The sequence below is a fragment of the Pistacia vera genome, unplaced genomic scaffold (genome assembly GCF_008641045.1).
Source record: "Pistacia vera cultivar Batoury unplaced genomic scaffold, PisVer_v2 Contig1574, whole genome shotgun sequence".
Lineage (NCBI taxonomy): Eukaryota > Viridiplantae > Streptophyta > Magnoliopsida > Sapindales > Anacardiaceae > Pistacia > Pistacia vera.
This window is the reverse complement of record NW_022195657.1, coordinates 1-24,304: the sequence shown is the minus strand read 5'-3', so window position 1 is coordinate 24,304 and position 24,304 is coordinate 1. Positions and strand designations below refer to the sequence as shown.

Here is a 24,304-nt window from a genome sequence, read left to right as displayed (position 1 = left end):
TTCCTGGATCTGAATCCATGAATTGCAGTGAAGGAAATTGTTTGCATACTGCTTTTAAAAACTGAACTGAACTGTTTTTTATTAAGAAACATCAATGGATCGACTCGACAACAACATGACATTAAAGGACTCATGACTTAAACTGAAACATAAAATGGAGACACTAAAGATGATGAAAAACATAGAAAGACTGAAATTATAACTATCATGACATGATAGTTATTTAGAACTGCCCTGGCTTGAAACCACCATAGCCATAAGGAAAGGAACTGCTGGATGGACCTGCTTCATCCGGATTGTTTGCCCAAAAAGGGTTTGTTGCTTTGCCGGTATTCGGTGGAGGAGCCATCGAAGAAGATGAGGCCCCCGGAGTTCCACCAGTCTTCTGGCAGATTTCGTTGTACAAGCTCAGGTGCAACTCTTCCAAAGAAGCATGCATTTGATGGAGCTCCTCAACGTTAAGTTCATCAATAGGAGTTTCCCACCACCCCTGAGTTTCTTTCCCATTAGACAACTGCTTCAACTCTTTCCCTCGTTCCTTCTCGGCCTCAAGTTCGCTGAGGAGGTCATTGTGGAGCTGACTCAGGTCTTCGATTCTCGCTTTGCGGTGAGCCTCCACCAGGGGGTGAGTTACGTCACCTTCCGGTGGCTGCAGACCCATGAAGCGGTTTGCCACAGCTTCAATCGATGGGTGGCCAAATGAGAATGGCTTACCCGATGGTGAAAACACCACAATTCCAACCTCAGCCCCAGTGAGAGTGACAAGTTCACTTGCCTTCTTGTAGATGCCAGATCTACGTTTTGAGAAAGTAATCAACCTGTCTTCGTCTTTCTCAATCCTCTTCATCTCAATCTTCTGTCTCCCTTTGGTCTTCTTGCCTGCCATTGCCAAAACTTTTTGTTAAATTTGTGTGCTTGGTATGGTCTAGATAGTCATGTATATATAGGAGGAACTACCCAATGAGAATTAAATTGCATTAGAAATAATGGAGTTGTCCTCTTAATTTCTATAATAATTTACATTTTTTTTAATATTGTGCAAATTAAGTATTAATTTTATTTCACAGTTTTTATTTTTCAAATATAGAATTTATTTTGTGTCTTCTTTAAGTCCATGCACCCTCTTATCCATCACCAATCATATCCCCTCAATAGTCAATACTATTGGTCATTCATCTAGGGCTAACTAATCAAACTTCCATGTTAATATACATTACTATTTTTATTTATCTATTTTAATATTATAGGTTTGTCGTGATCGATCAAACGTGTTTTATTAGTTATAGAAAGTTTATTTATCTATTTCACACAATATCTAAGCATGATCGCGATCGATCGGATATGTTAGACTACGTGTTAAGCGCGCAACTAGTTACACTGTATATTTTCTTCTCTGACAATTATCACATGTAAAGATTTAAAACATTTATTAAAAAATTTACCAAAGTAGATTTTAACTAGAAATATGCTTTTGTGTAAGAGAGATGTATTAAAAGCTTCTTAAAAATAAGGCTAGTTTGACAGAGCAAAATTAAAGAAATAATTAGACATAAGATTGAAATATTAGTGCCTAATATTAGTGTAAAAATTATTTTGTATTACTAAATATTGAATTGACCATATCAAAACCACTCATTCTTTATGATAATTACAGAATCAGAAGTAAATTAAGAAGAGATCACCATACATTGCATACTGATGTAATGCATATTGAATCTGTAATAGTTAATTAATTAATTACATTCTAATTCAGTAGTAGAAAATGGTTTTAACTTAAAATTATGGTAATGAATTTGGTCATTTGATAAGCATGTGGTCTCTAGGATTTACCAATATTTAGTTTAAACTCATGTAATTAGGAACCTTGCTTGAACTCATATAATTAACTCCTTTTCTCATAATTGAAACTTCATATAATTAGAATACCTGGTGCCAACATTTTCTTACATACAATTTTAATACATTAGCCAGGTTTCAATGCAAAAAAGAGATTTCCAGGAGACATTTAATTGTATTTTCATTGGCAGGGAGCATGTATAGAAAGTTTGATTTGGCAGATACCTTTAAAGGCCAGAGTAATTAAACACTTAATAATTTCTTATTTTGTCATTCATGGACTTGTTAATTACACACTCACTGGAAAACTGTAATGTGGTTGTATTGTATTTGACTTCTTTCTTAAATTTGTGCATAAATTGGCCGAAAAATTATATACCTATCCTTTTGTGGTCGGATGACAAACCCTTTAGTCTTGGGCTTAGCTATACCTAAAGGCAATGGTAGATCTAGCCCCTTTGAGAGCCTACCCTCGAGTTTTAAAAAAAAAAATATATATTAATATATAGACCACAAAATTGTTATTAATATATATACTGGGTGATTTTAAAAAAAAAAAAAAAAAAAGAGAGTTATTTTACACATATCTAGGCCCACAAATAACTTGTTATTAATATATATATATATTCCAAGCCTACATCATATTAAAAGTTTAAAACTCTCTCTACTATTCTTCTAACTCTACATGTTTTTTATGATTTTATCCCCAAAATTCTTTACTCTCTCTTTCTCTTCCTTATGTTATTCAATCTTAAAACTTTTAAAGACTGAAATTGTTGAAGCTTTCACTACTCAAGGTGTCACAATTAGCTTTGTTTTCTGTTTTATAAGTTTTAGGTGTATTGCTCATTTTAGGATTGAATCATTTTTTTTTTTTTTTTGAGGTTTTTTATTCTTATTTGAGGGAAAAAGACCTCGATCTTGTTAGTTTATTTTGTGTTTTGTGTCTAAGAATGAACTTGCTTTCCCAAATTAAAATATTAACTATATTTTAAAAGACATTATTTCTTACCTTTCACCCATCACTTTCCTGCATTTCAAACGTCACCGTTCTGCTACTCAAAATAAATAAAGAAATTTGAGTTACTATCTGTGTTTATATCAAGAAATTTTTTTTTATTAATTTATATTAAAAGTCAACGCAATGTTGACTTGATTTAAATTTTTGTTGACTTTAGTTTAGGTTAGGTCTGGTCAAAGTCATGAAAATTTATATTATAATATTTGGAAGCTAAAAATAAAAAATTAAAAAAAAATTAAAAGAAGGCTTTGCTCAAGGTTTACTTAACACATTTACTCAAAATTTTGCTTCTCATGAATTTATTCAAGTAGGAAAGTATTGCGTTATTGCATTCTTTTCTCTCAGGTTTTTAATATTGTATTATTTTCTTTGCTTAAGGTTTGGTGATTTTTTAAAGTTTTTACTAGTTGTTTAGCAAACAATGACGGAGCCTCAAAGGCCCCCCCCTTGACAAATATCTTGGATCCGCCATTGCCTAAAGGGTCTTGTGTTTGAGTTGTGAAAGAGATACCTTCCACACTTGTGCAATTACCTTGGTCCATTGTGCTTGTAGAACGAGTGTTGCGTAACCCTGAAGATTAGACAGACTCTAATGAGAGTCTCGATACCTAACATACTTAAAAAAAAAAAAAAAAAAAAATCACCATTATTAGTCCATTTATTTCCATAACCTAATGCCACAATAGAGTGAGTTTTTTAGTGTGTTGGGTCATGGGTATGACTCAAAAAGCCCAATATATTGGATGCTGATTGGGCCTCTCTTCCTAAACATTTAGGACAAAGCCCAATTTCCAGCCCCCATTACCATTACCATGAAGAATGGAATTGGTTGGTCAGGTTCCATTAGAGCATTATGGAGGGGAAGAATGATAAGCAGAAAGTTCCTCTCCACTAACACATAGTCAATTTATTTTACACCTACGGTTCCATAAATTCTCATGGAGCTACTCCATTAATATCTATATCTTCACTTTATCAACTTTCTCAGTGGGTGCTCCCCCTAGTCTTTTTCTGCTTCCATCAACCTCATAATTTTGTTGTTCATAATCATTTCACTTACTTAGCAATAGACAATGTATGACATCAAATTGTTTTAATTTCTTTTTTTCTTCTTACGAAAATCAAAGGTTCGAATATTTTCCGATAGAGAACGACACGAACGAATATGGTTAATTGGTTTAATAGAAAATGAGCCAATAGTACTCTAAAAGAATACTTGGGTTGAGACTAGGCAATGAGATAGGGAGGAGGGCAAAGGGTATTCTTCTATTGGCAATAGGGAAATGGATGGAGGAGTCCATTGAATGAGGACTTGGGATGAAGGCGGCTGAAAGGGACAACCTGGGACTGGGACTGGGACTGGGACTTGGGAGTTGTTGTCCAGGGCTTTTGTTGTCATTATTTTATTTAATAACCAATTAAATCGGGATTAGTATTCTACTAATTTTAATTTCCACTTAAAACAAGAGAGGAGGCTAGTCTTTTCTGTCAGAACATGGGGATATTTATATTTTATAATTAATTTGTTTTTAATCAATCAATTTAAATGTTTAATTATATAATTAATAATATATAATATTATTATTAGCACGAGTATAAAAAATCATGTGACAAAATTAAGGAATAAGTTAAAGATGAAAGTAGGGTCAAAACACTGGGTCAAAGACGGATCACGGAATCTCCTAAATTTCACAACCCACGCGCTCTCGCGCGTATTCTTTTCCTTTCCTTTTTTTTTTTTTTTTTTTTTTGTTTTCCAATTTTAACTTTAACCAACAAATTCAAAGTATTAACGTCTTATTTTATTTTTCTCATAGAACTCTCAGTCTCTATCAATAATCCCCACCTAGTAAGAAATCAGTCAGAGATCTTGCATGAAACTGCTGAAAGATACACTTGAAAGGAATTTCGTTTCTTTTCGGCCGCGGCTGTTTGTAGTTCCAGACCCAAAGCCTTCTTAGCTCACTTTTCAGTTCCTTTCAGAAAGCACTTAAACTTGTGTATCATATATATATATTGATTGTTGACATATATATATTTATGATTATCATAGAGATAAATGCTTGACATAAGAGACAGGGTCTGGGCCGTCCTAGAGTTTTGGTGGGGTGTGAATGTGGGTCTTGTTTGTTTGGTGACAGCATATTGTCTTATTACTTGCTTTTACCCTCAGGTTTTTTCTACTGATTGTGTTTTTGATAATTGAGGTTGGTGTATCTTGTGACTTTTTTTTATTTTTTTGGTTGTCGGGTAAAGTACCATAGCGTTAAAAATACATGCTTCGAATGTGCGATTTTGGATGCTGGAGGTGAATTTGTAGTTTGATTGCGGTTTGGCTGAGGAGAGATGCCTATTAAATGTCGCACAAAACTTTGGTGCATGGATTAGTTTGTTGCGTTTTGATTTGGTACTCATGCGATAGTATGCTTTTTCATTAATGTATGGTTAAGAAGGGGATGAAATAAATGTGGTTTGGTGCTTGTGTTCTTTCTCTTATGTGGGATGGTTTAAGAGAGCAGTGAGAATTTAGTAAAGCGTTTTGTACTTATGCAAGAATATGGATTAGGGGGAAATATTTATTTAGTTCTTTATTTTTAAAGATTTGTGTGTATTGGTTACTATAGGAGAAATTTGTTTCCTTGAGGAGCAGTGGATTAGTGTGGCGTTTGTATGTTTTCATTGAAAGTGATACTTTGAGATTCACAGGATTGACTTGTTAGTGGATTAATTGTCCATTAACTGTACTATTGATGGTCAACGATGGTTCATGGCAAAAAGTTCATTAGACAGTTGGTTGATTGTGGTGATTTTCTCTGTAAGATTGTACGTTGTAGGCAAAAATATTTGAGTTTGTTGTAGCGGGACTTCATATTCAAGCTAAAGGAAACTTGAATACTAGGGTAAAATATCTACACATTCCCTTTGTTGAGTTTGAACAAGATATAGCTTGTGTCATTAGGTTCCTTGACCAATGACATATGTCATTCTACAGAGGTGGTGTACCTTGTGAGTTTGACAAGTTAATTTAGCTGTGAAAAGTGTTAGATTCCTATCGACAACCGTCTTCTTGGAATTGTTTCCGTTGTTGGTGTGGGAAAACTGCATGCCACTCAATGTGTGGAACCTAAGGAGCATTTTATTAATCTTTTGTGCTACAAACTGTAGCTGTAATATATTCAAACTTCTATGTGATGCAGATGTGTTAACGAAAGAAGATTAACATTTTAGTATTTCCCGCTCTCTCCCTTACTTTTAACTTTTCTTTTCTCTGAATGTTCGAGGTAAAACGTTACTACTTATTTCCTACTCTGTAATGTTCAGCTAATAAGGATCAATGGAAGTCACAACCGCTGGACGGACAAAAAGGAATTGCTGGCTTTCCTGCCAAATGTACCTTCATAAGTTATATTTTTATTAAATGAACTGAGAGCTTTGCCACGAGTTATTAAGCTTTCTTTACATCAGCCTGGGGAAGACGGGCTTGTAGATCCAATGTAGTTTTGTTGTGTGACGCCTAAGTAACATTTTTGTGAAACTCAGGACGTAGAGGAAGATTTGAGTGACTCTGATTTGGTTTGATTTATACGGGAGCTGGATGGCTCGGATATCTTCTGAATCCAGTACAAGAAATATAACCTTGACCTGGTGACGAACAGTCTGACATATTCACATGCATAAGTTTCTGACTTTATTTGTTTTTACAAGAAAAGGGGATTGGAAGTACGTGCTTTGGGCGGAGAATGTGGGAATATTTACCACGCCATCAGTTTCCCAGTAGTATTTTAAGAGAGGAGAAGAGAGCATCAGTTCATCAGAAAGGTTATCGACTTTGGGTAGGAGCCCCTCTGTGACCTTGTAAGGTGCAGCATCATGTTAAAGTGTCTCTTATATTGTGTATACTATGCCGCTCTTTTTGTTACCTTTCTTTTGATGGTGATATGATCAAGTTAGTGCTTTCGTCTCTCACTTTTCTCATGGCTCCTTTGTCACTGTGCTGTAGTGTGGAGAATTTGTTGATGGTTTTTGCGTTCTAAGTATATTGACATTAATACAAGTGGAATGCTAATGCTAGGTTTTCATCTATATGCTTGCTCTTCAATATGTTGGTAAAAATTTATTTCAGATCCTTCATTTAATCTTGCTTTGTCTACCTATTTATCATCACGAACTGTCCTTGATTAGACATTGTAAATATTTTTCTCCTTTGTGCGGGCTAAGTACTGATAGCTATCTTTTTTGCCTCTAGTTTGTCAAAGCTTTTGCATTTCCGTATAAGCTATTTTATAGTTAGATTTTTCTTGTTTATTTTGATATATTATAATTAAACAAAACTTTTGATTTAATCAATGTAACTATTTTCTTTTGGTGTAATACATAGTTCGTGAGATTACGGTATGGTCGGAACTTGTCATGAATTGCATAGTGAGTAATGAAGAGGGGAAAAATAAAAGAAAAAAAAAAAGAAAAAAAGTAGATATGCTTAGACAAGAATAGAAAACAGATAATTGCACAGTTGGAAGGAGAAGCATGTTTTTCTAAGTGATGTTTACGCTATAGCCACTTTGTAGGGTTCACGGTACAAGCAGTCTTTATTAGTTTGCTACTAAGCAATTTTAAGACAGATTGGAAGTGAAAAAAATCAGTATGAAAACAGAGTTTGTAAATATGAAGATTGTGGTACCCTGACAAACTATTACTGTAACAGTGATGGTGTTTACCTTTGTGTTGGAATTAAATTGCTTAATTTATGTGCTGACCGGCAGGTTTTTCCTTTAAGCGTTGCTTTAACTCTTGACCATGCTGCCTGCTACGATGGCAGTGCTGGTCGTCACCTGCTTGTGGTTTTATGCTATGGGGATAGACTCTGGTTCCAATGTTATATTAAGGTTTAATGTAGTATCTGAATTGTGCAAGGTTTCTTTGCAGCCATCCCACAGAATTCTATTGTTTGGCAAGCTTTTTTCACTATTCTTTCATTTCTGTAGTCTTCTTGTTTTTTCTGAAAATCTATGATCAGATAATGTTTCATTTTAATGTAATGCAAGGTGGAGTCTGTAATGTTTCTTCGGTATCATTTTCTGCATAAACATGTGTTAACAGTTTAAGTTTCAGGTTAAATTAAGACTTTGTATACTTATGTCTATATGGTAATTTTGCAATGTACTGCTCAATGTATCATGACTACTTGCCATTGAGTTTATCTATTTCCCCCAGTAATATTCATTCTACATGAAATATTCATGTTCTCCTCAGGCCATACTCTCTCGTCTCTATGGGATTTTTGCCAGATCGCCTTTGCCCATCAGGCTATGATGAAGAAGAAGGATGATGATGAATATGGTTGTCCTGGAGCTTTGTGTGAAGAGGTCTTACATAAACCGAGTTCATCAAGTGCAGTTAGTACAAGAATATTGTTCCTTTCCCAATCAATTCATGTGGGAAGACCGTCAAAAGTTGTGATTTGGTATGCACAATAATAATTTTTTTCTATTAATTTCTTTCTTCATGCCTCGTGTCCTTGGTTATTTTTTTGGTCTTTTATCCTTTGTACATAGCCCTGTGTTGAACATATTGACTAATCCTGTTCCGCATCCTTAACTCTTGTACTTGTCCTCCAGTTACTGTTCTAGTATTTTTATAATGATTACATTTGCCGTGTGTAATCTGGATTTGGTCTGGGAGTAATTCCTATCAATTCTCGGTGGTGGCACAGGTATAGATTTAGATAATAGTTTTACACCTTTACCCTCCACTTTATGTTGTGCATCAAGACTTGCCCCTATATTGTCTGGTTTATTATTTTCTTTAGGGTTAACATTCAACGTTTTTCTCAGCCATTTGCTACCATAGTATTCTGATCTATTACCTGAAAGCATTGTATATTGGTTCGTGGGTTCTGTTTGTTTGTAGTTCAATACTTTGTGGGTGTTATGAAACCTGCCAACATGGAGCATGACTTTTGAGGCAGTCTACAGGTCCATTCTACTGCAATGTATTTTTCATATCCACCTCTACACTGAAATGGTGTGCTGATTTATTTATATAACTTTGCTTCCCGCATTATGTTCTTTGATCGGCAGCACATAAGATGCAAGAGTGTTTTGTTCTGTAAATACAAAGCATTTCTGTCAAGTGGAGATAAAATCTTAATCTATACTAAGATTTTGCATACCTTGGAATACATGTCATGCACATTTCTATGATGTTTCTATATGATACTTCTTGAAACCATTATTCATAGACGTCTCAAATTTTTGCTTGGTTTAGAAGATTGCAACCTTGATGCATTAGTGAACAAGGAACTTGCATAGACCCTTTCTTTTGCATGCGAGGAATAATTTTGGAATCTAGCACATTGATGGTATTTAGGTTTAGACAAGTTATCTCTCTTCCTTATAGGTGGAAATGTCTTTACACAAAACATCAAACTTCTATATTATTTACATTGTCTTAGCTTTAGTTTGAAGACTCTTGAGTGCTTTCTTCTCATCGTAATGGTGTCATCTTTATATCGTCACACGGCAGAGTTGTTTGCCATCCTGTATTTTCTGATATGTTTGCTTTGCGAAGGCAGTGTTCTCTTAACTGTCATTTTCATAAAAGATGGGCTGATTTTGCTGTTTTTTGAGAGAGGTGCTAGTAGTAAACTTGCAAAAAGTGAAAAAATTTGTATTGTATTAAAAAGTGGTTCATTTTCGAACACTGATTGAGATTTCTTTCTGTTCTTTTTCATTATTTCCTTTTTTTTTTTTTTTTTTTCTATTTATAACGCGTGTGCCAATGATTGTAATTCTTGCCGGTGTATGCGCTCTTTTTCAAGAGCAATGCTATATTAGGAGGAGCATAGCATTTATGTGAGCACTACCATTTGATACAGTCTTAATATTGACATGTTGGTATTATCCATTTTTTCTAACAACTTTTCCCCTCTTGCTTTATTTTATTGGAGCCAAAATTGCCTTGAAATTGCCACCAATTTGTGTAGATAATCTATTGGTTTCAACAGTTGATGCTGAAAAGATTCCTATGACTTGTTCAATGATAGTTTTTCTTTAAGAGTTCTTCTTGTGACTATTGATCACAACTTTATCCTTCAGGTAAATTAATCATTTCCTTCTTTACCCCTAGAAATTAGTTTGTGTATATTCTGCCATCGTGACCAACTCCAACCTGTTTTTATAAATTCAGAGTGCATTCATTGACTTGAACCCAAGAGTGTATCATTACAGTATTACTTTACACTTGGACATATGGCACTTAGTTATATGAACCTTTTTGTTTGTTGGTTGAGATATGGTGAGCTCGAAGAACCCAAACTAGCTTACTTAACTTGATGTCTTGATAACTAGTTCTTGAATACCTTTTCGAAAGAGATGGTAAAAAGCTACTATTTGTTCTCGGAATTCTGGAGTGGATTCCCGTTATTTTTGTGGGCTAATTAAACATTTACCAAGGTATCTTAGACTTATGTGTTTATGGATGGCCATCTTTATTTCACATGGCCCATTGCTTATTCCATGCCTTAGTAAGCTGTAACATGAGGGATTCTTAGTAAGACCTACCTTTTATAGTAGTGGAGTCCTGAGAGTTGCTTCTTTTGTTGCTTTTATTATTTTCATGCCTGGTATATATGAGGCTCCCCTCCATTTTCTTATTTATTTTATTAAAGCATCTGTGTAACCATTAAAGGATGTACATTTAAGTAGTATAAATAACATCAGGTTCAAACTGTTGTGAATGTTCTGTTATTCACTTAAAGTATCTGAGGGATCTGCAAGAGTTAGATGTTTTTATTACTAGGCAGGAATTAAGTCAATGTTAGCCTCCCCTTAATTATTTGAGAAATTCACTAATAAAGACCTCATGTGCAATAAGATGCCCTAGTGAGACACTTTACGAGTATGGGCAAATGTCAGAGAAGTTTTTTTTCTTATCTATTTCCTTCTAAGGCCATGTGGCTAAATGAATAACCTTTACAAGGTTTTTCTATTATCATTTTTTATTTTGTTTTTAAAATACATTATTCTGTGCTGTGTTTCATGTCCAGACTCTTGTTATGCGTGAAAATGAGGACTTTAATCTGAGAGAGCTCTCTGAAATGTGAGTACACTGTAGCTTTAATAGCTCCTTCTTATAGTATACTTAGAAAGCCTGTCGTTTATCATGTTCACTCATTTTTTTTATTTACAGCATTTTCTCTGTATGTATCTATAGACGAGCTGTTTTAGGTCCAAGTTTATCTGTTTTCATTATTCCCTGGCGTGAAATGGTGTTGGTATGTGTCAGATTGCAGGATTGGCTGTTGTCTCTGTTTTATGTTTTACACCAAGTGCAATCATAGCCCTTTTAACTGGAATTCCGGTATGTATTTGTCACTTCACCATATCCTACATTTTTTTTACGTAGTTGTTATTGAGATTCTAAAGCAACCATAGGATCTTCATTGCAGGTCCTATATCATTGGCAAGAATTGCAAATAAATGGCGTTTATACTATTTCTTTACTGATCTTATATTATTTTGTAGGTAAGTAATACAACATTTCTCCAAGTTTTGAAATTAACTGCATATGATAAACGGGATATTTATGTTGACTGATTTACTAATATTGCAAATAACTCTAATTGCAAGATTCTCAGTTTTATTAGAATTATGGTGATTCAGTGTTCTTATTCCATAGTAGACAAGGTATAATAGGGTCTGATCACCTAGGACAGCTTCACTACACATCCTTTCTGTTGGTACTGCCTTTGCAAGACAGTAATTAAACCAAGTGCTGTAAAAACTTTTTTGCATTTTATGGTTCTAGGTTCTTCAGTACCCTCGACATTTGTATTATGGGTCATGAGAGAGTTACCACCTGTAGTAGTAACCAACAGGCAAGATGAATCAAGAATGATAGCTTTCATCCATGATAGTTCAGCAGCAGCAATACATCAACCTGAGCGCTGGACAACTGCAGCAAGCGCACAAAGCCAGGTTCACAACCCTTCTTTTCTCCTAGCTCTTCTACCTGTCCAATGTATATAGATGCAACTGTTTGTTTAATTTATCCGATCTCCTAAATGTTGCTCGTTTGATCTTAACTGGATAGTTGTCTTTAACATTAAAGTTGATGGTATCCTTAATAACCATGCTGTGTAGGGATAGCCAACTTGAACTTAGATACACTTTTCTGTTATCTGTAAGGCCGTCTTCTTTCTTGTTTAAGAGATAAGGTGTCAGAAAATTATAGATGAAGTATTTTATTTACAGTTTAATATTTCATTCAGATTATTACTTGTTTGAGTGTTATTTCAGTAAGTTATGTTTTAAGTTGCATATTTTGAGTAGATTTTCATTTGAAGACTTGATGGATTATTCATTAATGAATTTTTGTTTTCTCCCCCGAATTCTGTGTTTCCTACCCCTGTTGTTCTCAATTTTTTACCCTTCCTATAATACAAGGGACCTTTAGTGACCTCAGAACTATAAATGCAGATATCAAGTGTGAGTCCTACATAAGTCATCTTTCCATACCAAAACGTCCTTGCTCTTCCTACAAGATATATGGCTTGAGCTGAATTGCTGAACGACTCTTGTCAGAAAAAGAGTTGGAATTGTACAATAAGTGAATTAAAAAAATAAAGAAAGCTGGTTAATTCATACTTGACTGGTGACTCGGAGACATCTGTAAGTTTGTCGTTGCCATCTTTTTGATACCTTGCCATGTAAAATTGCTAAATGAGCTCAATCTTTCACTTTGGCCTTATGATGCTTATTTATTCCTCATCTGGGTGTAAAATGGTTTAATGCTGGAGTCAGTCGCAGCCCCCATAGTAATAAACGATGATCATAGATAACTTATACATTTTACCAAGTTATTGTTTTCACGACCAGCTTCCTCTGGAATAATTCACTCTGCAGTTTTCAGAAAGATCCATCTCAAGTGGGGGGATGCCCAGTAGCTAATTTGCCGAACTCTTTGGTGTGATATATATGAGCTTCGGTCACGTAATTGTTTCCATTATAGGTTGTATGTATTTTGGGAAAAGAGCATAACTTTATGTATACCATCAAATAAAGCAGAGCAAGTAACATGGATATCATTCCAGCTCTATGTTAATGAGTTAAATACTTTTGTCATATTTCATTCTTGGTTACCTTTGAATCGTTTCATTTTAATTTCTTCAATTTTAGTTCACCAATTTGTGATGAACAGGAGTAAAGCCACTGTCATTAAAGCAGTACTGAGTTTGGAAGTTCAACAATGAACAATGAAATAATAATTGAATTGTTGAATTTGCTTTCAATTCAGATGCACAGATCTGCAAAACATCAACTTCTATGCAATTAACAATACTATTAAACCAAGAAAAATATCTTGACAATTAACAACATTCACATATGCAGCATCTGAAGTTTCACCACTGTAAATCACAAAAATTTCTGCAGATCCCAATTCTGGATATACCCAGGTTGTGGGAGAGATAATTGATTTGTTTGTTTGATGAGATAAACCAGAATGTTATGACAGGCATTGTAGGTTGAACATGGGTTCTCCTCACCCGAACTAGAGATGGCAATGGATCCGATATTTTCGGGTACTCGGCCCGTCCCGTCCTGAAAAGTTCGGGCTTTACCTGATGTTTGCGGGCTTGGGCCTGATTTTAAGGCCCGACCTTGGGTACGGGCCGGGCTTGGGTATGTCTTCAAGCCTGGCTCGACCCGATAATTTTAGTATTAATTATACTAAATTACCCTTATACTATATATTTAATTGCAAGATTATCCTACATATATATACTCATTTTTCCTAAATCCTACATAGATGGATAGATGCATTTTGTGGAAAGTTATTTACATATGTGGTGAGTATTCAAAAATAAATTAATATTTAAAAATTGTTTCTATAATTAAAAATATAAAAAAAAAATTGAAATTTATGAATATTTAAAAATTCATATTATAAAAATGGGCGGGTTTGAGTCGGACCTGAGGTTACAAAAAACTCGTCGGGTCTAACTTGGGTTTTACTTATCATATCTATGACAGGCTTGGGCCTGGGCCAAGGGGTACCCGGCCCATTGCTATCCCATTGCCATCACTATCCCGAACTAGCAGTTATATCTCTCCATTAACCTAGCCAATATAACAATTATGTATCGAAACAAAAGAAATGTTCAGCTAGCATTTTTTCTCTTCCCACCCACAAACTACTGCTGAAGTTATGAAACTCTTGAGAACAATGCTTAATATAGCAGCACAGTCATCAGCCAACAAGCAGTTACGATAAATGATCAAGGTCAGATCAAAGTACTCACAATTTGACGGAAGTTAAAACATGAGTACTTAGAAGGTGCACCTCACAAGAATGAATCAATTATTCTTCTCTTAATTGTTAAAAAAAAAAAAAAAAATATTAGAAGATTTTTCCAAAAAAAAAAAAAAAAAAATATTAGAAGATTTTTCCCTTTCTAAAATTTGTTTCAGAACAAACTAAATAGATTTTCTCATAAACAAAATTCAAAGTCATATTTTACGGTGTTCCCATAAAGTAAAATTTAGAGTCACAAGACATAAACTATATATAAGAAGTGATAAAAAGGAGAAGACTACGGATAAACAGGTGATCTCTACTCTTAAGCAGGTCATTGCAGCAAAGCAGGTTAGAGAAGGAAAGAGTCGAGATTATGACTCTGATACTTCAAAAAGAAGAAACCCGAAATTTTAACGTTTGACGTGTATTTCTACGAAGAAAGTTACTTCTGAAAAGGAGGTTACTCCTAAGAAGGAAAAACAAAAAACTCAGAAAAAAGCAACACTCAACCTGGTTGTCGACTAAGAGCAACCTTTGGTGTTTTACTCTTTTATGTAGCGGAAATACGATCACTAACGCTATTTATTGAAATATAATAATAACAAGTTCAAAAGCATAAATAAATGGTTGAAATTAAATAACACCAAAATTAACTAGATTAAGTATTATTACCTACATCCTCAGATGTTGTAAAAAAAAAAACTCCACTATCCTCGGAAGAATATTACAAACTTTTGGGTAATACCATAAATATCCAAACTATATGGTCATAGAATCACACAATCCCACAAATACCTAAATTATATAGGCATATAACAATTACCTAAAACAAAGGAAAATACCATACACATGAAACCCTAGTTAGTAAATATGGGTACGAGAAAAAAAGGTACGAGAATTTTATGGGTATGATACGGCAAATGGTGAAAAATACGTTTGTAAAAATTCAGCTTAAATTCGGATATGGAAAAAATATAATACGGATATATACAAGTTTAATACGATACATTGTTAATAATACGTTTTGAAAAATACGGTCATATCAATCCTGGTTTTAGCACTTTTCATAGACCACTTTATTAAAAATCGATATAGCATTTCAAATGTAAAGTATTTAATTAACTAATAATTATTAAACCTAATAATATAACACAAATGCTCTATATATAACTGTATTTATGCAATCTGATTTCTCAATCTCCTCTTCAATTGGGCCATAAATTTGGCCAGTCACAGTTTTACAAGTGTTTTTAGGAGCCAGCCCACCTAAACTTTTAACTCATTAAATAATATATTTCTTACCACTTTAAATACTATTATGAATATTAATCCAATCCATGTTTTTTCTTATATCGAAAGTTGCCACTCCCCACTCCCCAGACCACTTTCAATACTCATTAATTTTTTAAGCAACTAGTAATGAGTAAATCTATCGACTCTTTGCAATTGTGCGGTCCTATGTCAGAGTATGTCTCACTCCAACCCTCAAATTTGTTGACTAATTAACGCCTGGCACCTGGGAATTCAAAAGTAACGGCGTCCTAGTCCCTTCTTAAATAATGCTTTTTTGTTTAAAAATAATTCGGTTGAATTATACGTGAATTTTCCGCTTGGGGTATAAAATTTGCGTATTATTCAATTATATTGATAAATAGTGTCCCTATCGATGGTAGAAGACTATTCGTGGCATAGTCCACAATTCCTAAGCTCTTGCAAACATCAAATTCAAACTTAACATTCGTAGTTTGTCCTTTAGTCACAAAAACTCTCTTGGAATCCGATCATTCTCCTTTATATGAGTCTTTTCAATACCTTTGGGTCGTTGCGAATAAACCAAGATTACTTCACTACCATCCATGTGTCCTGTATTTTGAACTCCCATTTCAAACACAAATGTTTCATTACATGGAATGTCATACGTTAGAATGCAGAGCATTCGGGAGGGTGGCTGGGTGCCATTTTTGCGACAAAGGAGATTTTTTATATGAAATTTGATGCCGATCGACTTATTTCCTGATGCTAAGTTGCATTTGAACTGAGTGTAGCTGACACCGTATCCAAAATTCCAAATGGATACACTGTTGAGCTCTTGAAGAATTTATATGTTCGACCTCGATAATCGCCAGTGGGTATGATTTGTCACTTGTTAATATTATCGTTTTCGTACCATGTAATTCTGCGTAAAATATATACTTGAGTTATTTATATTTTGTATACTAATTAGTAAGTCACTTGTTAATAAAGAATATAAAAAATAAGTTAAATAGCAGAGAATTTTATTCCTTCCATGCAATAATGCTAGATATATAGGGTCTGTTTCTTATACTTTTTATAGTTGTTTGATAATATTTAGATTGTTTTTTTAACTCGTCACGTTTGTTAATTTAGCTAAACACCCCTACAATAAAATTTTAAAAATTAAGTACAGCATCTTAGCCATCCAAGAGGATAACAATGTTATGTGCTCTTATAATTATGTCAATGGCATACCCACTTGTGCCGACCCTAAGCTTTTGAATCAAACTGTTAGAGGAGAATGGGATCTTCACCGGTATAACTATATCTCAAAAATCTTACAATGAATATATCAATAACCATTAATTAATTATCTCTAGGTAGATTAGTGGTTCGCTTGAAACTCTTAGGTGTATTACTCAAGAGGCCTTGAATTCGAATTCCCACGACTATTAATAAGAGGTAATTGCTGGAAGCTTACCTGACCCTAAAGTTCAAGACCCCGAGGGAAGAGTCCTCTATCTTTACTTTGAATAATGCTAATGTTTATTCTCAAGTACATAGTTGCAGTTTGTGATTCAATTGAGGTACATGTAAATAAACACAAATTTCTTAGTGACACAAATGAGGATGGTGTTGCCAGAACACTAAAAGCAGGTTAACTTCATTTATGTTCCTTAATCATCAAAGTCTTTCTTCTGAAGGGTTTTTGGATTATTATTTAATGAAATTCATGGTTTAATATTGATTTAGGTTTGGATTTGGACTGTGGTGTTACCTACCCCAATGCTCTAGTAAATGCAACGAACCAAGGGAAGGTTAAGGAGAGTGATATAGAAAGGTCTTTAAAGTATCTATATGTTGTGTTAATGAGGTTAGGTTACTTCGACGGAAGCCCTTTATATAAACCTCTTGGAAAGGAAAATTTTTGCACTCCTGAAAACATTGAACTAGCGGCTGAATCAGCAAGAAAAGGAATTGTTCTTTTGAAAAACGATAATAATGCTCTACCATTGAACACTAATAACGTTAAAAAACCTAGCAATTATTGGACCTCATGGCAATGCTACCACGCCCATGATTGGAAATTACGCAGGTAAAAAGTTCATCTAATTCTTTTTCTTTTAGATGAAAAAAAAAAAAAAAAAAAAACTCCTATATGAAAAACACAATATTTATATCTATTATGGGAATAACTCAGTAACTCCTCTATTTCCTTGAATTTTAATAAACCCCTTAAATTCAGCATCAATACCACTATTGTGACCTCTCCTCTTGTCACTAGATGACAAACCCTTTAATTATTAGGGTTTGCTATACCAAGAAGGTTTTGTGTTCGAGTCATAAGGTAGGTACCTACCACCACATTCGATCAATTATCTTGGTTAGATACCTAAACAAAAATAAAAAATACCACCATTGTGTATAGATTAATATAACTACCACCCTCTGATCTTATTAAGAGAAGCACAGAAGAAAATATAATTGGCCCACTTATTTAATGATTTATGCCTATATGTTTAATCATAATTTGATATTTCACGAGGAAGCTAAAAAAAAACATGTATATTGTTCGGGTAATGTTAGAGGTACAAATATAAGATTTATGTATAAAACGATGAGACAAGAAATGAATGAAAAAGTGAATATAATATCACATTACTTTGTACAGAGATCTTTGTAAGATTTTTTTGTACCCCTAACATTATTGATATTGTTCACTATATATATATTTGCAGTTAAAGAACTCGAACGTATAAATTCTTCAATGGTACGACTGTCTATCCATTTGGATATGGTCTTAGTTACACCCAATTCAAATACAACCTATCACCTTCAAATAGGACAATCAGCATAAAATTGGATAGATTTCATCGCTGTCGCCAAATAAACTACATAGGTGGTGTTCCGCAACCCCCGTGCTCTTCAGTTCTAATAGAAGACTTACCATGTTAAGAAACCTCTGAGCTTGAAATGGCAGTTAAAAATGTAGGCAACATGGATGGCAGTGACGCAGTGTTGGTTTACTCGCAGCCGCCGAAGGGTATTCCTGGAACTCATGCGAAGCAAGTGATCGGATTCCAGAGGGTTTTTGTGCCTAAAGGACAAAGTGTAAATCTAAAATTTGCGTTTAATGCTTGCAAGAGCTTAGGAATCGTAGACCATGCTGCAAATATTCTTATGACATAGGGTAGGCACACTAATATAATTGGTGACACTGGAGTTTCATTTCCTCATGATGTCAACCTTTTCTCTTAGAAGATCATCGCAGGAAGCATTTCGATACTAGCAGTCAGCAATTTTCGGATCCTTTTATTGACAAAGTTAATTAATGGACTGAGATGATGTCTCACTCCAATCTCATGTTATTCTCTTAGTCCTAGGAAATTCTATTTGAAATTGGGCCTCTTATTTAGATTAATTAAGGGTCAGTCTGCTGTTTATTTGGGTTCGCAAATTGCCATTAAAGTCACTCGAATTTTTTTTTTTTTTGGGATGTGGTTGTTTGAACTTGTGCACCATTTTTGAAATGGATATGTACAGTACCCTTGGTATACAATATTTGTCCCAAGAATATTATTTGGCACTTCTGCTTTTGTAATTATTTGAAGAATATTCAAATACAATGAATATTGAAGGTCACAAGTTCTAAACATATTACAACTTACAAGTTCTCGTTCTTTAATTATAATCCAAGTACTGGCTTTAGATCGATGTACAGGAGATATTAGGATTGTTTTTTAATCCTTTCTTTTGCATGTTTAATATAATTTATATAGCTGGCTCAGGTAGTCAGGTTAAATCATTTTCACGAAATAATTTGATGATATTAATTTGATAGCACTTAGCCACAATTAATTCTGTATTCTATTGCTATATAAAATACAAAATATATATCAGTTTTATATCTAATGTATATAATGCCATGTTAAGCAAAAAATAATAATTTTATTTACCCAGATAAGAGATTAATTTGCTGCTTAAGAATATAATATCAACAAAAAAACATTGTTTAATAATCTCATCAATTGACTATAATGATGGTTGGATTTTTTTTTTAAGATTCATTATTTAGAATTAACAATAAATTAAAAATTAGTGATAAATTTACATAGTATTTTCGGTACATATAAAGATCATAGAAAGTTTAAAGTAATTGCCTTACAAATTAACCAACTTTAATTACGGTACTTGGTCAAAATATATAAGTTTAATGGCTTATGTCTTTGCTGTTGATGTTCAGCTAAACAAATCTCAGAATTGCATTTGACTTGCGGTCTTTGACTCCCTACTTTCATTTAGCTCAGGTTAAATCATTTCCATAGAAAATATTAAGTTGGTGTCAAAGTCTCACGTCGGTTAGGAGATGAGAGTCTTGGTCGCTTATATAGTACAAGGATACTCTCACCATCTAGATACGCCTTTTTAAAGACAAAACTATGCTGGCCTCGGCTCCCAAAGTGGACAATATCTTTGGAAACCCACCTACCATGTGTCTGGGTCGATTCGACATACATCAATAGTTAACTAGGGGCAAATGTTGTGAGGTAAATCCCTGAAACACAGATTCACATCACGTGTCATTCTTTTAAGTTAACTTCTATATATGTTCTTTTAGGTTAACTTTATTTATAAGTTTGCTAGTGTAACAGTATATAAACTTACTTTTTACTCAAATTACAGATGAGATTTTTTATTTATACTTTGTAAGATGTACGAGTGTGCAGAGAAAACACAAACAACAATAAAGGTGGAAAAAAGCCCAACTTGTGGCGGGTTGGTGCAAATGGCGGGCCGGGCCTAACTTGACCCGCCCTCTTTGTCCAAAAGAGTTAGCCCGACAAGACAACCCTAACCTCGGAAGATTTTGTGCAGGCCAACACGACAAAAAAATATATTTTTATTTTTTTTCTTTTGTGTAATTTTTTTTGTTAACCCTTTAAATATCAATTAAATTAAATTAATTTTTTTTAGTTAATATTTCAAATATTAATTCAATTTTAATGCAATTAAATTGTAATATAAGAAAAAATAGATTTATTCATTTATCAAAAAATAAAATAAAAAATAAAAAATAATAATAATTATTGCCTCATTAAAAACCTTAGTAAGAAAAACTCAATTGGGACAAAAATTTGGTAAGGAAAAAAGAGTGCAATAATTGACAGTTAATTTACAAATTACAAAGTTACAATTTACAAAACAACTAATTTGAGGGTTGACTAGGACCTCTCTCATCTGTATCATCTAAATTATAAATTGAAATGATTCTATTAAAGTATCGTCGACAACCTTGTATTGATCTTGATGACAAAACCGTTCCCAATTTTGAAGATATATGGGGGCTTCAATCATTTTTGGTAAAATTCTTTTACTTGCACTAAATGTTTGTTTGGATGAGACGGTTGAGACAAAAACATAGAAAACATCCAGGGCAAGTCTTGATAGTACCGGAAAAATACATTTTTTAGTTTTCCAATATTCTAGGACATCAAAGTTGGCTCTTTCTTGGGGATTTGCTGGTAGCAAGTCAGGGGTTCCCAAATATTAGTGAAACTCATTACTATGCAGTTGCATGGAGGACATTATATTCATTGTTGATGCTTTTGAAAAGGAGGCTGTGCTCTGGGTTTAGGTCTTCTTTAGCTTATGAAGTGCACTACAGGAGTCAAAATCTTCATTTGTGTCTTCTGATGTTACTTCCTCGGGCATTGCGCCTCCTTGCTGGTTCACATACCTTCTTTCATATTGCAAATATACCTCTCCAAGACACTTCCTTATCTCCCCTAGTTGATTGGCTTCCATTTCTTCTTGTAAATTTTCACTTAACGTTTCTAAAACATTTTCTAAATCTGCTAATTTAATCCTAGGATCAAATATGACAATAAACAATAAAGAAAATAAATGAGTTTCTAACATTTTTTAAATTTAAATTCTATTGCTTCTATTGGTCTCGTTAAAATTTCATTGTTTCTGTTTCGAGCAAATAAATTTGAAATTTTTAAAGTTGTATGTATCACCAATGGACTAGTAAAATAATATATACTAAAAAGTTTTAAAGTAACAAGATAAAAGGTTTTAAGAAAAGAATAATTTTTTTTTAGCTATATGCCAATCACTCTCTACCATATAATGAGGACCCCTATGATTTTCGACAAAATAACTAATTAAATTTGTATAAGGTAAACATGAATAAAACATTAAATAAGTACTATTCCACCTAATAGGCATGTCTAATATAAAAGTTCTAGGAGACAAATTTGAAGTTCTACATGCATCTCTAAATTCAGAATTTCTTCTATTATTACTAGTAATCCAAGTTAAAGAATCTCTAATTCTATTAATATTATTTTTAATTCTTTTTATACCACTTTTTACAATTAAATTAATAATGTGACATGCACAACGTTGGTGAAAAAACTTCAAATTGTCATAAAAAGGAAAATTTGTTTTATAAAAATCTACAACTTTACTATTAGCACTTGCATTATCTAAAATTAAACTTATTACTTTGTAAACAATATCATATTCTTCTAAGACTTTAACAATTTTATAATAAATTTGTTGACCAATATGATCCATATCCATTACTTTAAATCCCAATAAAGATTTGTTTAATTTACATTCATTATCAAAATAATGACTAATTACACAAATATAATTTTGTTTAGCTCTACCACTCTAAATATCGGTGGTTAGAGCCATACTAATATGACAACTATGTATTTTATTTCTTAATTCTAATTTCATTTTCTTAAACAAATTTATTAAATCCTTTCTAGTTGAAGTTTTAGAATAAGTTTTAAATTCTGGAAAAAATGAATTTTTAATAAATTTTTCAAAATATTTATCTTCAGCCATATTAATAGGTTGATAAATTGCAACAATATATAAAACTAATTGTTCCATATATACATCAGAATTATAACGTCAAGTATTACTCATACTAGTTATTTGAGTTTGATTGGTTTCTCTATTTCCATGATGATTTATATGTTTACTAGCATGCCTTTTTAAAGTATTAGTAGCATTACCTGCATCAACTTTATAAACATTTTCACAATACTTGTATCTTGCTTTCTTCACTTGAACTCCATTTTCTATGTCGTAAAACTTTTCGAAATGCACCCAAACATCTAATGTGTACATGTTGTCGGTTCAGGTAGCTGCAGTTGATGAACCCGCTTCTACTTCAGATGGAGTTGGACAAGGACAACGATTACGAGAACGACCTCTAAAACCACTGAGACCTGTAGCAGCATGGGGAGGGGGGGGAATATTATGAGGTATATCAGATTCTAAGAATGGGAAAACGAGACTGTTTGAATCTATTGCGTTTATGTTAGTAAATTCAAGGGGACTAAGATAATTTTCTTCATCATCGAAATTGATGGTGGGATGGAAATATCTATCCATTCTAATTAAAAAAAAAAAAAAATTGGATATAAAAAATTAAAGAAGGAAAATTAGAATTTGGAACTATGAATTAAAAATTATAAAAACTAATAAAAATTAAAATGAGAGCAAATTGACAACAAAGAGATTTGAGAGATTTTTATAGAGAAAGTGAAAGAATGAGAGAATTTAGGATGTGAGGAAATATGAGAAGTTTAGGCCCTATTTAGAGAGAAAAATAGGAAAAGAAAATACCAAAAAGACTCCTCCAATTGTTATAAAATGACTATATTTGAAGGGTAAAAAATGAGTTTTTGCAAAAAAAAATTTAATTACTATTATTTTTGTCACCAGCCCACCGGGTTGGCAGTTGCCACAGCCTAACGACCAACCTACTAGGTTGACCCGCAGGTTGAGAACCGCCAACCTGGCGGGTTGGACAACTTATTTAAAAAAAAATGATTTGTCGGGTCGTCGAGTTGGCCTATGAAGGCTCAGCTTGCCCGGCGGGGGATAACCCTTGTCGGGTTCAACCCGACCCGCCCTTAAGCTTGGCCGGGTCGGTTCAGGTTGAGGTGGGCCTGGTTAGGGTTGATCTGCCTAACTCAGCCCATTTTTTCCACCTCTAGACAATAATATAAGAACAATAGACGTAGGATTTGCACTTAGCATTATAATCGCTTTAAAAATCTTTTCCTAATGTCATTGTTTGATTTCCTATTCATCCATTGATTCAGCATTGAAATCAGGGGTTTTATACAAACTCCTGTATAGATTCCACCACGGACCCTATGTACTTCTCATTGGTGTAAATCACAGCATCAACAAGTTTAATTATTGTATCGATTTTAATTTGATAATGCTTAGATTTAACTATATGTATCCTAAATCAAATATGGTTTAGAGAGGGTGCAAATCAATTTTCCTAAAAGATTAACACAATATCATTTCATATATTCATAATACATAATATCATGCTTAAGAATATATCATTTCATAAATTAAAAGAAACTATTGGGATTTACATTCCTTTTTATGGATGTACAGCTCCGAAGAACCGTCTCATCAAGTCAATCTATTGTTGATTTCACAGAAAAGGATAAAAGAATTGCAATCAATTATAGATTTTATTGTCTAGTTGGAATTAAATATAAAAATTTCTAGATAAAGATAAGGATTAGGTATCACGTTAATAATGGTCTCAATATATATATAATTAGGCAGATATTATGATTCATTGAACACGCTACAAACTCAATATTCTAGATAAGACACAAATATGGTAAGTGACTCCAATGTCATTTGAACTTAAAAAATCAATAAAAAGAACAAACTTACTTGAACACTAGACCAACTCCTTTGGGTTTAATGGTCTCAATGTTCAACTTCCTTATATGATACTTGTTCAATATTATAGAATCACATCAAAAAATTCCATACAAACAGTTATATAAGGCGTAGGATTGAGGTTTAAAGATCTAGGAAGTGATTTAATATGAAGATTATTCGATTTTTTAG

The 24,304-nt window shown here is 33.4% G+C and overlaps 1 protein-coding gene and 1 long non-coding RNA gene across 2 annotated transcripts; one reads left to right on the top strand and one right to left on the bottom strand.

The window, feature by feature from the left end:
• Positions 1–223: 223 nt before the first annotated feature.
• Positions 224–886, bottom strand: LOC116124888 (agamous-like MADS-box protein AGL62). The gene has a single exon (XM_031410647.1). The coding sequence runs from the start codon at positions 884–886 to the stop codon at positions 224–226; it is 663 nt and encodes a 220-aa protein (XP_031266507.1).
• Positions 887–11,154: 10,268 nt separating this feature from the next.
• LOC116124887 lies at positions 11,155–11,683 on the top strand. Its single transcript, XR_004127268.1, has 3 exons — positions 11,155–11,218; positions 11,307–11,382; positions 11,666–11,683. It is a non-coding gene; the product is annotated as an uncharacterized LOC116124887 (long non-coding RNA).
• Positions 11,684–24,304: the final 12,621 nt, after the last annotated feature.

What these genes read in the sequence shown, in the direction of transcription:
- LOC116124888 (XM_031410647.1), bottom strand. Translation starts at nt 886, where the DNA reads ATGGCAGGCAAGAAGACCAAAGGGAGACAGAAGATTGAGATGAAGAGG.